General features: G+C 37.1%; 1 protein-coding gene across 16 annotated transcripts in view; it reads right to left on the bottom strand.

Moving 5' to 3' along the window:
* Nucleotides 1–16,734, bottom strand: part of PCDH15 (protocadherin related 15) — an 870,688-nt gene that overhangs the window by 333,538 nt on the left and 520,416 nt on the right. For 15 of the 16 annotated variants that reach the window (XM_088842500.1, XM_088842496.1, XM_088842498.1 and 12 more), the window contains one exon: nt 10,718–10,850. The exons of the other annotated variant lie outside the window; for it this stretch is intronic. In XM_088842500.1, coding sequence (XP_088698626.1) covers nt 10,718–10,850 — 133 coding nt within the window. The remainder of the gene's footprint in view (nt 1–10,717; nt 10,851–16,734) is intronic. 16 annotated transcript variants of the gene reach the window in all.

Below are 16,734 nucleotides of genomic sequence, written 5' to 3'. Positions count from 1 at the left end.
GGTTTTTCCCGTGGTCATGTATGGATGTGAGAGTTGGACCGTGAAGAAAGCTGATTGCTGAAGAATTGATGCTTTTGAACTGTGGTGCTGGAGAAGACTCTTGAGAGTTCCTTGGACTGCAAGGAGATCCAACCAGTCCATTCTGGAGGAGATCAATCCTGGGTGTTCATTGGAGGGACTTATGCTGAAGCTGAAACTCCAATACTTTGGCCAACTCATGCGACGAGTTGACTCACTGGAAAAGACTCTGATGCTGGGAGCGATTGGGGGTGGGAGGAGACAGGGACGACAGAGAATGAGGTGGCTGGATGGCATCACCGACTCAATGGATATGAGTTTGAGTGAACTCCAGGAGTTGGTGATGGACAGGGAGGCCTTTCGTGTTGTGGTTCATGGAGTCGCTGAGAGTCGGACACGACTGAGCGACTGAACTGAACTGAAGGGAACATTTCATGTAAAGATGGGCACAATAAAGGATATAAACGGTATGGAGCTAACAGAAACATAAATATTCAGAAGAGGTGGCAAGAATACACAGAAGAATTATACCAAAAAAAAAAAAAAAATCTTAATGACCCAGATAACCATGATGGTGTGATCACTCACCTCGAGCCAGGCATGCTGGGATACAAAGTTAAGTGGGCCTTAGGAAGCATCACTATGAACAAAGCTAGTGGAGGTGTTGGAATTCCAGTTGAGCTATTTCAAATCTAAGATGATGCATTGAAAGTGCTGCACTCAATATGCCAGCAAATTTGGAATACTTAGCCGTGGCCACGCAACTGAAAAAGATCAGTTTTCCTTCCAATCCCAAAGAAGGGCAATGCCAAAGAATGTTTAAACTACACACTTGCATTCATTTCACAAGGTAGCAAAGTAATGCTCAAAATTTTCTAATCCAGGGTTCAACCAAGAACTTTCACATATTCAAGTTGAGTTTAGAAAAGACAGAGGAAACAGATCAAATTGCCAACATCTGCTGGGTCATAGAAAAAGCTAGAGAATTTAATAAAAAATCTACTTATGCTTCACTGACTATGCTAAAGCCTTTGATTGTATGGACCACCTCATACTTGGAAAATTCTTAAAGAGATCAGACCAGACCACCGTACTTGCCTCCTGACAAATCTATATGCAGGTCAAGAAGCAACAGTAAGATCTAGACATGAAACAGTGGATTGATTCCAAATTGGGAAAGGAACATATCAAAGCTATATATCGTCACCCTGCTTATTTAACTTATATGCAGATTGTGTTTGTGTTAGTCATTCTGTGGTGTTTGACTCTTTCTGGACGCATGGATTGTCACTCGCCAGGCTCCTCTGTCCATGCCTTCTCCAGGCAAGAATACTGGAGTAGGTTGTCATTTCTTTCTTCAGGGGATCTTCCCGACCCAGGGATTGAACATGGGTCTCCTGCATTGCAGGCGGATGCTTTACCATCTGAGCTATTAGGAAACAGTACTATATATGCAGAGTATATCATGTGAATGTCCAGGCTGGATGAAGCACAAGATGCAATCAAGATTTCCAGGAGAAATATCAATAATATCAGATAGGCAGATGACACCACCCTTATGGAAGAAAGTAAAGAGGAACTAAAGAGCGTCTTGATGAAAGTGAAAGAGGAGAGTGAAAAAGTTGGCTTAAAGCTCAATATTCAAAAAATAAAGATCATAGCATCGGGTTCCATCGCTCCATGGCAAATAGATGGAGAAACAATGGAAACAGTGACAGACATTATTTTCTTGGGCTCTAAAATTACTGCACATGGTGATTACAGCCATGAAATTAAAAGATGCTTGCTCCTTGAAAGAAAAGCTATGACAAACCTCGACAGCATATTAAAAAGCAGAGATATCCCTTTGCTGACAAAGATCTGTCTAATCAAAGCTATGGTTTTCCTAGTGGTCATGTATTGATGTGAATGTTGGACCATAAAGAAGGCTAAGCACTAAAGAATTGATGCTTTTGATCTGTGGTGTTGGAGAAGACTCTTGAGAGTCCCTTGGATTGCGAGGAGATTAAACCAGTCAATCGTTAAGAGAAAAAGTCCTAAATATTCACTGGAAGGACTGATGCTGAAGCTGAAGCTCTGATACTTAGGCTACCTGATGTGAAGAGAAGGGTCATTGAAAAAGACTGATACTGGGAAAGATTGAAGGCAGGAGGAGAAGGGGATGACAGAGGATGAGATGGTTGGCTGACATCACCTACTCAATTGATATGAGTTTGAGCAAGCTTTGGGATAGGGTGAAGGACAGGGAAGCTTAGTATGCTGCAGTCCATGGGGTTGCAATGAGTTGGACATGACTGAGTGACTGAACGACAACAACAAGTGTAGAAGGGGACTGGTACCAATAGACTCCACTGATAAAGGACACAACCCCTAGCAGCCATACTAGGTACTGGTGGCACTTTGAGAAATTCTTCCATATCTTCTACAGAACACCCAGCTGGTGGCCTCTCTCTATATATCTTGGTGTGCATGCCTTTTTTCTCCACATGGTATAATCCCCTTAGTGTTTATATACACTTGAAAGCCTCAACACTAAAATCTATGGACCCAGGCAGAATTAATCTTACCTACAATTGGAAAAAGTTTTCAAGGAAGCAATTCATACCTTCTTGTTTACTGCCCACTTCACCATAACATCTCCTTCCAGTGCTCTTTCCCTTGTAAATTCACAAACTCAAGTCTCACCAGCCACTCAGTTAGAGAATGGATGTCAATCTCCCCTTCCTTCCCTTGGATTTTCTTCTAGTCTTAGACTAGGGGAAACACTGAATTACCAAACACTGGAGCACCAAAAAGTATATCCTTATCTACATCTAAGGTGAAGTTTTCCAAGACTGCAGGGACATCTCCTACCCAGATTTATGGAGAGTATTCTACCTAGAACTAGGAATCCTTTGAAGTAGAATCTGGGAATTTAATTTTTCTTTTTTTATTCAAATGTGCTTTATCTAGGTTATAATCTAAATTCTTTCCACATTCTCTATGTTAGAAATAATACTAGGTCGTTTCAGGTGTGTCTGACTTTGCAACCCACAAGACTCCTCTGTCCATGGGATTCTCCAGGCAAGAATAGTGGAGTGGGTTGCCATGCCTTCCTTCAGGGGATCTTCCCAACCTAGGGATCAAACCCGCATCTCTTAAGTCTCCTGCATTGGCAGGCAGGTTCTTTACCACTAGTACCACCTGGGGTCTCTCCCATGTTTGTATGGACACGTGCTCAGTTGTGCCCGACACTTTGCAACCTTGTGGATTATAGCCCATCAGGCTCCCCTTTCCATGGAATTTTCCAGGCAAGAGCTACCTGGAGACTATTCCATGTATAGTGTTATTAAATTTTTGTTTCCTTTCCTACTATTTATCCATCTCATGTTAATTTAACTCTCAGACCAGCCAGAAAACTGGCACAGTAATGCAAATTGTCTTCCTCCCCAACATGACCAAATGACATGATGTGTTATACATATGTTAAAAAGATATAACTTCTTTTTAGCAGGTTAAGGTAACTGACTTTCAAAAATATAATCACAATTTATAAGCAAAAATGTAAAAATAAAATAAATCATTGAGAAATATTATGGCAGAGAATAAAAATAAGTCGGATTAAGAGAACTTATAAAACATTCTGATTTATCAAATTATACTGAACCAACCAAAAATTTTTAAATTTTTCTTTTGTTATTTAAAACAATAGATGTGCACAGGATTTGTATTTGGAAAATTAACTCTTAGCATTCCATCTTTAAGAATGGACTATGTGAAATATGCAAAAATTGACTATTTCTAAAAAAAAAAAAAATGACTATCAATAAGCTGTTTTTACAGAGCATATGTATTTTCTCTTTGTCCAGAAAGTGAAATAGACAGTACTCTGCAGTTGGGATAAGGGGTAGGGTGATAAACAGATGGAGATTTCTGAATATTCAACAGCGGTCATTAGCCAAACCATAAAGTAGCCTCAGTGTGGAAAGAATATCTACCTGTTTCCTAACAGCTTGAGTAGGATAAAGAACGGAAAATGGAAATCTTGCAAGTATACTGCAAGTACATAGGCATAGTGGGTAAGCACATAAATGTTTAACCATAATGCTTGGGATTTTGTCCCTTCCTTATAACTTCTTAACACAATGAGCTTGGAAAAAGAGCCATTTACTTTCTGTGGCTTGGTTTCTCAGTGTGTAAAATTATGATGACAATGACGACAGATTCTTTTTTTTTAATTTTTATTTAATAAATGGTACAAAGCACAATGTCAAAAACATTAACAGTTAAAATTTCACCAAATGAAAAAAATACTATAGAATACACAGTTGTAAAAAGCTACGTTGTTATTTTACAACTGCCTCAAGCTGCAAAAAGAAAAAAAAAAAACCAATGTCATACCTAAGTTATCCATCTCTCAAAATAATGCCATTTATGTTATAAACCATGAGCACCCCATCAAAAGACGGGAACTGCTTTTGTTAATTCATACATACATATATATATATATATATATATATATATATATATAACTGTATCACTTTGCTATACACCTGAAACAAACACAGCACTGTAAATAAAATATAGTGCAATGTAAAATAAAAATAAGTAACAGACCTTTGGGGCTTTACACCGAGTTAGACTTCCTATCAGAGGGATAACAGCACCACAGCCGAACTGAATTCACATGAAGGAGGCACACGAATGACTGGATTACAAGAGTTACAGGAGTGAGAACTGCTCACTTCCCAGAAACTACAGCTCACAGAAAACCAACAAAGGCATGAGACACAGACCATTTACTTATGAATGTGTAAAACTCAAGACGTGGTTGGGGGCTCCCCACCTCAACACTCTGTGGATTTAAGAGGCTGTTCCTTCCGAAAGTGTATAAATTAGCCTGGGATAGAAACTGCACACTGAATTTACTAATTAAGAAATGAGAAACCAGAACTATAAAGGTGGCATAGAAATACAAGAAACTATTCTTAAGTAATCTTTTAAAACTTTGAACAGAGTTACAGATTTTACCATTTACTATAAACTGGTATATATAATTTAACCAGAACCATAAGAAAATTAGTATTGTGTGAATTCTGAAGCACTTTCAACATGTTGTAGGAATAATAACGACAGATTCAACTGCTTTGGGTTTTTATAAGAATTAAATGGGAAAATGTATGTTAAAGCATACATGTTTGTTTTGTTCTTGTGCTTGGTCACTCATTCATGGCTGACTCTCTACAGCCCCATAGACTGTAGCCCACCAGGCTCCTCTGTTCATGGAATTTTCCAGGCAAGAATACTGGAAAGGGTTGCCATTTCCTTCTCCAGGGGATCTTCCCAACACAGAGACTGAACCCACATCTCTTGCATCACCTGCATTGGCAGGCAGGCTCTTTACCACTAGAACCAACTAGGAAGCCCATTTATTTGTTTACTTCTGAATTTTAGTGCCCAAAGTAAATATTTTGAAATTATTGGCAGTCCTTTCTTAGGGAAAATATGACATATTTCTCACTGAATTTTGCCATGAACGTGTGGAACTATTCGCAATGTGAAAACTATACATTCTTGACCTATTAACTCAGCAGTATCCATGTGATTTTTTCGGCCAGTGGCACAGGGGGGGCGTGTATGAATAGATATTATCTGCATCATTCCTTTGTGGTGGTGGTTGTTCGGTTGCTCAGTTGTATCCTACTCTTTGATGGGTAACAACAAATTACTAGGTTTTGCTTTTTGCTGTGTTGACTTTTGTTTTCCACTGCAAATATTGCCCTCAGTCAAGAGATCAATAAAATTCTAAACAGAGGCAGTTCCATTACTCTGAGTTTCAGAATGAAGACTGAATGTAGCAGTCACTATCAACTAGAGATGGGCATAGAATGTGAAATTTGGCAACAAAAACCTAGACATTTTAACTAATTCACAATTTAGTGCTTAAAATTGGATTGTACCGTAATAAACACCCCCCAAAAAATAAATAAATAGCACTGACATCAAGATAAGGGTGGTAAGGAAACTGTTATTGCATGTTGCGGGGATGGGAAATCATGTTAGGCAGTTATGAATCATTTAGCAAAACTGCTGTGTGCAGTGACTTGGAAAGCAAAGGCTGTACCAAAAGAAGTCATGGCTTTTGACATCAGACATAGCCATGTAATTAGTGTCTGCCTCTAGGTAAAACGCCTGCCTGCAATGTGGGAGACCTGGGTTCAATCCCTGGGTCAGGAAGATCCCCTGGAGAAGGAAATTGCAACCCATTCCAGTACTCTTGCCTGGAAAACTCCATGGACTTAGAAGCCTGGTAGGCTACAGTCCATGGGGTTGCAAAGAGTCGGGCACGACTGAGCGACTTTACTTTCTAATGGGAGGATTATACATCCTCGCCATAATTGAATCACTAGCAGAATTGTGACCTGGTTTGGTGAGGGAAATGTGGGTAAAAGTTCTGTGTTACTTCCAGAAGAAGCATTATGTGACAGCATATGGTTTATTGTGCCTATCTTTTCACTCTGTCAGAGGAACAACACTGTCCCAGGTAGAGGCTGTTCCACTGAAGTAGAATAAAAACCATGAAGAATACAGGTAGAATCTTTTTTTTCAGAGCTCAAATTGATTCACGATGGCCACACAGTGTGAGTAGGAAATAAAACTTTATATTACAAATTGTTGAAATTTTGAGTGTGAGTGTCTAATATAAACTTGGCTGTCCTTACTGAGACAATTAAGAACTTAAATAATGCTTGCCTCGTTGTTGTTCAGTCATTCAGTCATGTCCAACTCTTTATAACCCCATGAACTGCAGCACACAAGGCTTTCCTGTCCTTCACGATCTCCCAGAGTTTGCTCAAACTCATGTCCATTGAATCAGTGATACCATCCAGTCATCTCAGCCTCTGTCATCCCCTTCTCCTCGTGCCTGCAATCTTTCCCAGCATCAGGGTCTTTTCCAGTGAGTCGGCTCTTCATCAGCTGGCCAAAGTACTGCAGCTTCAGCTTCAGCATCCAACGAATGTTCAGGGTTGATTTCCTTTAGGATTAACTGGTTTGATCTCCTGGCAGTCCAAGGGACTCTCAAGAATCTTCTCTAGCACCACAATTTACAGGTATCAATTCTTCAGTGTTCAGACTTGTTTATAGTCCAGCTGTCAGGTCTGTACATGATTATTGGAAGTAGTCATGCCTCACTAAGTTCCACGTAAGTGTTATTATATAGCTACTATTATTATATGAGTATGAGGAAGATGGTATTGGTACAAGGAGAATCCATGTGTAAGAAGGGATTATTCTAGTGGTAACAGGGATGTGTCAGTCAATGAGAATGTGAGCCATAAATCATAAGGGTAATTTGAAAGCAAAAAATGCTTTTATATGGATAAAAAAAGCTGAGACCTATTGTATTTGAGTACAATATAGAGTCACATTTGGAAGCATGGCTCTCATCTTTAAAGTGATGGAAGTAGATCAAAATTTCAGAGGGACAAAGATGCAGAAAGCTGCTAGAGTCAACACATTTTAGTGATCTGAATCTTGAGAAATTTGCTCCAAACCCAATGGTGTGTAAGCAAAAGTTTAACAACTGATCTGGACTGAAGGATACTGATTCATTGCATTTGCTAATTTTGATGGGATAAAAACACCCACCATGGCCCATTTCAAGCTAGCAATGTGACATAACCAAACACAAAACTGGGGAGAGAGGCACACAGCCTGCTTTCAGGATCCCAGTGTATGTTCTGGCACCAGCACACCAGTCTCACAGGCTTCACTGGTAGTTCAGAATTACAAAGGAGGAACATGCTTTAGAGCAAGATCTGACCAATTCTGGAAGAAAAAGTCCCACCTAATACTAATGCTGATCAGCACAACAAGTTTGAAAAATAAAAGCTCCCGGTAACATTTTCCTCCATGAAATGCCATCAAAACAGCAGCTAGGCAAAATATCTAATATGATATTTTGAGGAAAATCACAGCCTCCCAAACAACTTTTAGAAAGAATGAAAGGCAAATACTTACAAGAGGAAAGGAAAGGGGCTGGGGAGAGAAAAAAAATTGTTGTCTGAAAAGAAATCACTTTGATCTCAGTCAAAACAGATTATTTTGAAGTCAGTCTTCTGTTATCTTCGAAAATTTATTTCTCCATAAATCCTGTCTTTCTAAATTCAGCTGTGAGTCAGCAGTGAGCAGTGCTGTGTGTGAAAAAGACAAGAATGTATCCAGAAGTACCTCTAATTCATTCTGTTATTAGAAGTCTTTGCGAGAGTAATTTGACAGAGCTTTTCAACTTTTAGGTCACTAGTTTAAATTCAATCTCAGTTGATCATGAGCAAAAGTGTATGGTTGGTGGCTTATAAAAAATGCCTTGATGGTGTCACCCTAGTTCTTTCTAATAGAGACTGCCACTGCAATTGGCATCCTTTCTTTCACTTCTACCAGAAGCACAAAGGGTGAATAGAAATGTCACTTCAAGTATTTTCTCAGCTTTTGTACTAGAGAATGTTGAGATATGAAAAAGGCCAACTCCTTTTCATCTTTAACTCACAGGTAGAATTATTTCTCCTGTACTATGGTTCCCAGATATTTCTGGGATTTGAAACAAAACCAGAGCCATTTTAGAAGTAAAATTATATCTAACTTACAGAAAGTTAAATTATACAAAGGCACATTCTTGAGGAATATTTAAATTTTAAACATGTACAATTTCTTGGCCTGAACTTACAAATCTAAGATTTATTTTTCCTTACTTTTTGCTTAAACAAAATAAATTCCCATTATAGGTAAACAAAAATTTTCATTATTCTATAAATGAAACTATTTAATATTTGGCTTTCCATATTTTATCATTTACACGGCTTAACTAAATGTTTTATTTCTCCTAAAGAAACTACAGGATTTTTTTTTTCTTTTGTCCATTGTTGTTCAGTCACTCAGTCACGTCTGACTCTCTGTGATCCCATGGACCACACAGCACACCAGGCTTCCTTGTCCTTCATTATATCCCAGAGTAATGTGCTCAAACTCATGTCCATTGAGTCAGTGATGCCATACAACCATCTCATCCTCTGCCGCCCGCTTCTCCTCCTGCCCTCAATCTTTCCCAGCATCAGGGTCTTTTTAAGTGACTTGGATCTTTGTACCAGGCGGCCAAAATATTGTAGCTTCAGTTTCACCATCATCCTTCCAATGAATATTCAGAGTTGATTTCCTTTAGGATTGACTGGTTTGATCCCCTTGTAGTCCAAGTGACTCAGGCAAGAATACTGGAATGGAGAGACATTTCGTTCGCCAGGGGATCTTCTAGGACCAGGGATCGAATCCGGATCTCCTGCATTGCAGGCAGATTCTCTGTTGCTTGAGCCTCCAAGGAAGCCTATTTTATCCATTAAAATCCCCCAAATTTCCTTATTACTAATATATCTACTTTCATATAATTTTATTTCCCCATGTTTTAATAGTAAATGAACAACAAAAGTAAATTCTCTCTAGTTACCCAGAGGAAAAGCAACAAAATAGAGACAGGAACAGAGGTAAAAAGAAGTATCTGGTAATGCCAGCCAAAATTTTAGCAGCCTCAGAAAATGAGTGGGATATAACAGAATGAGCCTTGTTTTGGAAATCTTGATAATTTCATCAACTGACTTAGGCCCCATTTACTTTCTATAAGATTCATTCCACATTTAGATAATGAGGTTGATATGTTTCATTATTTTTAGCATTCCTTCTAGTGTAAACATTCTATGGAACCTTTAGTTTTATGTCATCAGGGTTTGAGAGAGACGGTGTCTGGATTCAAATAGGATTGCAAGATACCTCATGTCATCTCATTTGATGACAAAGATCAATGCTGGGATTTTCCTAAATCATCACATTTGAAAAAAAAAAAAAAAAAACCCTTCTAACCTTCAAGGCCAGCTTCCTGAATTCTCATGTCAGCAACTCCTACTATTCCCATATAACACCAGGAGATGATAAATTCTCTGTCCTCTGAACATCCATAGATAAAGTAATGTCTTGTACTTACGATTTTTATAACAAGTGACAGTTATCATCAACAGTACAAGTAGCCCAACTTGAAACTGTAGGTTCAGTTGAAAATATAGCATTTTCTGGCCAAATATGCTTTAGCCAGGAATATATAAATTGTGAAAATCAAGCTATCATTCTGCAAGTAACTCATATGCCCAAGTATCAAGAGCTGCAAATGGAAATATCACCTAAATCTACCCCCTTCACCTAAACAAATAAACTGAGGCACAGCAATTTTCCCATGGCCACAAAATAAAATTGTCTGCCTCTGAATTAGAATGCCGACCATCAGTTGGTGAATCTAAAGTCATTTCTATACTGAACACTGCAGCAAAAATAAATCCTGCCGGGGCAAAGAATCCAAGACAGAACACAAGAGTCAGCTGCAAACTCTTTGGATGCAAAATACAAGATATTCAAGTGCATGCTTCCAATCCTTTCATTCTCTCTTGTAATGATTGCAGCTAATCCCTGCCAGCTAACGTTAGTGCTTCAATAGTGGCAATCAATAGAATAGATTTGCTGTGGAAACCCTCCATCCATATTATCCCTGCTTTCCTTTCCAGATGGAATTGTCATTCATCAGAGTGTAAGTGACATGTGAGGCTTTCTCCCTTCTTGCATGGATATAAACCCATTAGCCTTCAAGGTTGTTGCTCGAATTTTATATTTAAACTAAGGAGCATACCTGTAGATTTAATAAAACAGCACCGATCCTCATGGCCTCGCTGATTTCAAGGCTATACATCAGCTGTGGGAAGCGAGGAGGGCTTTGATTATTTGGAGGAAGCACTTCAATGTACACAGTGCAGATGGAATGCCTGCAGAGAAAGAGAAGCAAACAAGATGGGTAAAAATCTACATCACATTTAATGACAGACTGCATTTGATATTCTGTCGTTGGGTTTACAGGAGAGAGAAAGTTTGAATTTTTATGGGAAATAATGAAGCAATTCAGAATAAAAGGGTAGAAAAACAAAAGCTACCACCAAAAGATGATGTTTTTATGAAATTATCTTAGCAAAAGGAAAAAAAAATGCCTCAGGTATGGATTTTTCCTACTTAGATTAATAGTGTGAATTAAAAAGAAATGGCTGTGCAAATAGAGGTAATGAATTAAATTGCCTTGACTTTTGACTTTATTTTGTAATGCTTCTCTAATAGCAAAAATATTACTCTGTAAATATTTGGTAATAAGTGCTGTCCTTGGGGATTTCTTCCTATTAAACCAGCAGAGGGAGTATTGATTAAAATAACACAGAAAACAAAATATGGGCTGTGTTTTATTAGCTTTTTTGCCGACATCAATGGCTTAATGAAATGCATGTCAAGAGTCAGGATCATAAAGTAATAGTTGTGTGAAATAGTTGCAAACAATACCAAATCTGTTTTTAAGTCTTTTTTAAAGAGTATAATATAAAAATTTGGAAGTTAGATTTAACTGAAGCCTTAGATAGATGGGCATTTATTTTTGAGGGACAAAAGGTATTCTACTATTAAAAGGACAAAACCATTAGCATTAATATAATCACCTTTATTGATATATCTAAACTCAAATTTCCTTAAGTAGCAAAAGTCGAAGAAGCAAGATATTCAAGATTGGTACAGAAGAAACGTTGGCCAGACTATATTAATGAGACCTGGGGTTTACAAAGTTAGTATTCTATCTTGAAGAACAAACACCACTGCCTGAGTTGTATGCTTTAACTTATTTTAACAAAATCATGCCTTTTTATTCAAAACACATTTCTTATAATTTCTATTTGGGGGCTAGAATTTTCTTAAAGTAACCCAAAGTTCTTTACATTAAGTGCATCAGTTAAAGACATGTTATCAAAATCATTTTTCTGAGATTATTATTTTATATTTGTTTACTTTGAGAAGCTCTTAAGAAAAATACAGATAATCGTCACTGAAGATTTTTTTTAGCTTATCACCTTATAATATGCCTAAGTCCAAATTGTTTCTGAACATATTTTCAATAGAATAGATACTTATGGAATACTAAGCACCTCGAAAAATTTGCAGTGACAAAAAAATTTCGTACTTAAATTTACCACAATATTGTTCCAAAGTAATCTCAATCTAAATTAAAATCTTTTAGACTTCATAATTAGTTAATGCATCCGCATTATTTCTTGCTCTGATATTATCTCATTATTAAAATTCACCAATAAAATTAATCAAAATATAACTTTTTCTTTTCAATTTTTTTACAACTCATGTTTTAAGGGTAAGATGTTTAAAGTAGGTTAAAATGGATAGTGAAATGTTGCTTATAAACTTAGAGGTATCAAGTTTACCCTTATCAGTACTATAACAGCGGGCTTCCCTGGTAGCTCAGTGGTATAGAACCCACCTGCCATGCAGGAGACCCAAATTCAATCCCTGAGTTAGGAAGATTCCCTAGAGAAGGAAATGGTAATCCACGCCAGTATTCTTGCCTGGGCAATTCCATGGAGAGAGGAGCCTGGCAGATTATATACAGTCGACAAAAGAGATCGCAAAAGAGTCAGACATGACTTAGTGACTAAACAACACTATGATGGATAGATGAAAAAGAGAAATATGAGGAAATTAAAAATTTAGTGTGCAAAGAGCCCCACTTTTCATATTGTGGGAATAAAGTAATTGCCAGTATGAGTGGACATATTATTCTCCTAGGTGGTGATCTTATTCCAACAGCCATCCCAAGATAAACATTACTGCTAATATTACCCTTCATCATTCTGAGTTTTTTTTTTAGTGTTTGTTACATATAAAGTGATTCACACATTTTACTATTTCTTCCTTTTTGCTGCCAGCACATCCTATGTGCATAATAAGCGCAATAACATCTACCCTACACCATATTGATAATAATCCTAGCTGAGCGCTGGATTTTTAACCACACATTCCTGGGTTAAATTTTTGATGCTACCAGATGTGATCACAGGCAACTGACTTCTTTCAGTTTCACTATCTTCACGTGATAACTAAATATAATAATAACATTAACATAAGGATTAAATGTGTGTGTGTGTGTGTATGTGCATATGTGTATGTATGTATATATAAATATATGAAGTCAAGTGAAAGTGTTAGTCGCTCAGGTGTGTATGACTCTGGGACCTCATGGACTGTAGCCCATCAGGCTCTTCTGTCCATGGAATTCTCCAGGCAAGAACACTGTAGTGGGTAGCCAATCCTTTTTCCATGGGATCTCCACAACCAAGGGATCAAATCCAGGTCTCCAGCATCACAGGCAGATTCTTTACCATCTGAGCCACCAGGGAAGTACATACTGAAAAACATACATTAAACAGTTATTATTGATAGCTATTCAAAATAATGTTTATTATTCTTTTCTTTGGAATGGAATTAATCAGCTTGCATTTATCTTATTCACATCTCTTTAAATATTTTAGTTGGAGAAGACTCTTGAGAGTCCCTTATACTGCAAGGAGATCCAACCAGTCCATTCTAAAGGAGATCAATCCTGGATGTTCATTGGCAGGACTGATGCTAAGGCTGAAACTGCAATACTTTGGCCACATCATGTGACGAGTTGACTCACTGGAAAAGACTCTGATGCTGGGAAAGGTTGGGGGCGGGAGGAGAAGGGGACGACAGAGAATGAGATGGCTGGATGGCATCACCGACTCTGTGGACATGAGTTTGAGTGTACTCCGGGAGTTGGTGATGGACAGGGAGGCCTGGCGTGCTGTGATTCATGGGGTCGCAAAGAGTTGGATACGACTGAGCGACTGAACTGAACTGAACTGAAATATTTTAGACATTTTAATTGCATTTTTTCACTTTTCTAAGCTAAAATCTACAGGCACAGTATCCTCTCTACCTTCCCCAGAGTGGATTGTGGTGGTGTTAGGGTTTGGACATACTGGATCCTAATCTTTTGGTGTGGGGCTGGAAATCTACATTTTCCATGAATATACAAGGTTTTTCTCACACAAATTTGATTTAGAAGACCATGGTCCCAGAAGTTCATGGGGAGTAAAACATGCAGATTCCTTGCTTTTTAAGTTAGGAGTCCAGGGGATTCCTCTACAAGCTGACCTAAAACTCTCCTTAATAACCCTGGAGGCAAGAGAGTCCCTCACTTTTTTGACCTAGAAAACACCTATACCCTAAATTCAAAGTTTTCTTTCAAAAATCTAGAACCTGCCTGTTTTTGATATTAGTTAGAGCTTCAACTTACTGGTGTGGAATACTTTATAAAAGTTTTACCTGAACATGAGTCTCTTTCTTCTCTTAAAAGTATAATTTATGCTAAACTTACTGTACTCTGCATATTTCTTTATTCTTCCCCCTTTGACTAAACTGTTTACATCCACAACACTACAGTAATGACTTCTATCCCATAAGAAGCCTGTGTATTTGGCACAGAGAAGAAAAAACTAAATGCAAAACAAAAAAAGACTCTATTTCCCAAGGTAGAAGACAGTGAACACCAAGGTCCAACATGACCGTCTCCCTCATCTGCACTTACTCCTTTGCTTCCTTTGCTCCTTTCCAGTGATTCAAGCGCTAGAATCGCTAATCATTCCCAACCCCTTCCCCTCACACATACACTTGGATTTTAGAGTTATTTGAGTACGATCATATTTCAAGGTCTTAAGTTTTTCATCTTTAACATCCTGGCACTTCGCTACAATAAGTTGAAATAAGCACCAACTTTCTTGATGGTTATGGCCTTCTAAAGCGCTATTCTCTTTTTAGCCCCAATGTCAGTAGAGTGTCAGAGTTAGCTTTCTAAAATTGAATCCCAATAGTATTAACAATAAAATAATATCATTAATGCTGTATAAAGATTAGTAACTCAATATCATTAATTAAGCACATAACAAAACAGGACAGTCACAAGGTAAATAATAACATTCTATGTGAACACTTTGTATTGCATTTTACAGTCTTAAATGTCTGAAATGCATAAAACTGAGAATCTATATGATATAAATTTTATTTTTACAATATGGTCAATATAACATAGATAAAGCTATAAACACAAAAATCATAAAGTTTTTGTTTCTCATTTGGTAATGAGTTCAACGTAGAACAAGAAAGGTGATGTAACTTCTCAGATAATCGTATGATTTTTTAAAAGACCCTGGAAAAAATCTAGTTTAAATCTCATTTTATGAAAGGATATTAGAAAATCAGAAAGATTAAGTGATAGATTCAAGGTTGTGAAGATAATTAGCAACAGAAGACAAACTCAAAGGCAAAACTTACAAATTTAAAATCTGCCTTCCTTTTCTTCCCACATTCTACAAGAACAAAACTGGGAAGTAAACAAGACTTTGTAATTATCTGATGTGTGTGTATGTTTCTGTGTGAGAGCATAAACATCTGTGGTTTGCAAGGAAGGATGTTATCTCACAGAAAATCACAAATTTCAAGTATTTGGATCAGACTATAATATCACAATCAATTTTAATTGTTTATATTATGAATAAAACTTCACCCATAGCACTTTAAGAATAAAATAAAATATGAATAAAAAGAGGTTGTGAAGAGAGGCCTAAGAAGCTTTAACTTCAGAAATGGTAAAATTTTTAAGAAGATAAAAAGTCAAATGTTTTGGATATGACAATAGTACTCAGTGGTACTGAGATAATGATCTTGACATTTAGAAGACTGCACAGTCTATATAGTAATTTTTTTTAAGTGTGTCAACACATGCTACGAGATATCTATTTGTAACTCTATATTTCTACCTTATTTCTAAGAGGATCTTCAAAATAAAACTTATCTTTTTTTTTTCCTTTGTCTTCACCAACATCACACTAAAAAAGCTCTATTTACCTTACAGTGTTCATAGGTTCTGTTTTATTATTTTGGAAATACATACAGGGATCCATAGGAGCAACACTCCCTGATTTAAAACTAACATAAGACTTCAGAGATATTTCTCAGGGAAAGTTACAGGGACAAGATGCACGTAGGTGTAAAAACCACAGGGCATTACAGACAGGGAAAAACACGTGTGCAAATTCAGAGACCAATAAATAAGAAAACAATACCTTTTGTACAACTAAAGAAAAAGGTATAATTAGGACAATGGTAGGAATTAAGACTAGAGAGATGAGCCAGAGTCACAGCCTTCAGGTATTCATGTGCTCTACTTACTGATTTAAATTTCATCTTAACAATGGGGATTGATTGATAGATTTTAACAGTTCCCACAGCAGACGATGCTTTGCTGTGTCTCTGTACCTTTGCTTTTATTGTTTCTTCTGCTAGGATACCTCGTTTTTCTTCCTGTCCAAGTTAAACTGCACTTGTAATTATAGTATGCTATATCCAGATTTACCTGTGTCTCTATACGAATGCTGAGAGGGCAAAAAGCTCATCTTGTCTTTTATTTCTAGTGCTTCTTAAGAGGACTGGAATTGTGGAAACTCCGTGAAATTTTGCTAAAATGAATACTTTCATCAATTTTTATTATTAATTTTAAATATATCATGTGAAGTTATTTTTAAAAATATATATTCACAATTGAAAAATAATTTTATTTGACAATGGGTGATTTAATATTGTGTTAATTAGATACAACCTTGAATTCCATGAAAATAGATTGAGTATCAAAAAGTTATGCCATGCCAGGCATCAGTTGTTTTATCATGATTTGTTTTATATTTGGGTGAAGGGACTGAATTGTATCTTTACATTTTGATAAATACTTAATAGTAGTAGTTTAACTCA

This window comes from Moschus berezovskii, chromosome 12 (assembly GCF_049115385.1).
Source record: "Moschus berezovskii isolate FMDL1 chromosome 12, NW_MosBer_1.0, whole genome shotgun sequence".
NCBI classification, from domain to species: domain Eukaryota; kingdom Metazoa; phylum Chordata; class Mammalia; order Artiodactyla; family Moschidae; genus Moschus; species Moschus berezovskii.
Note: the sequence above shows the minus strand (reverse complement) of the source record. Positions and strands in the feature narration are given on the sequence as shown.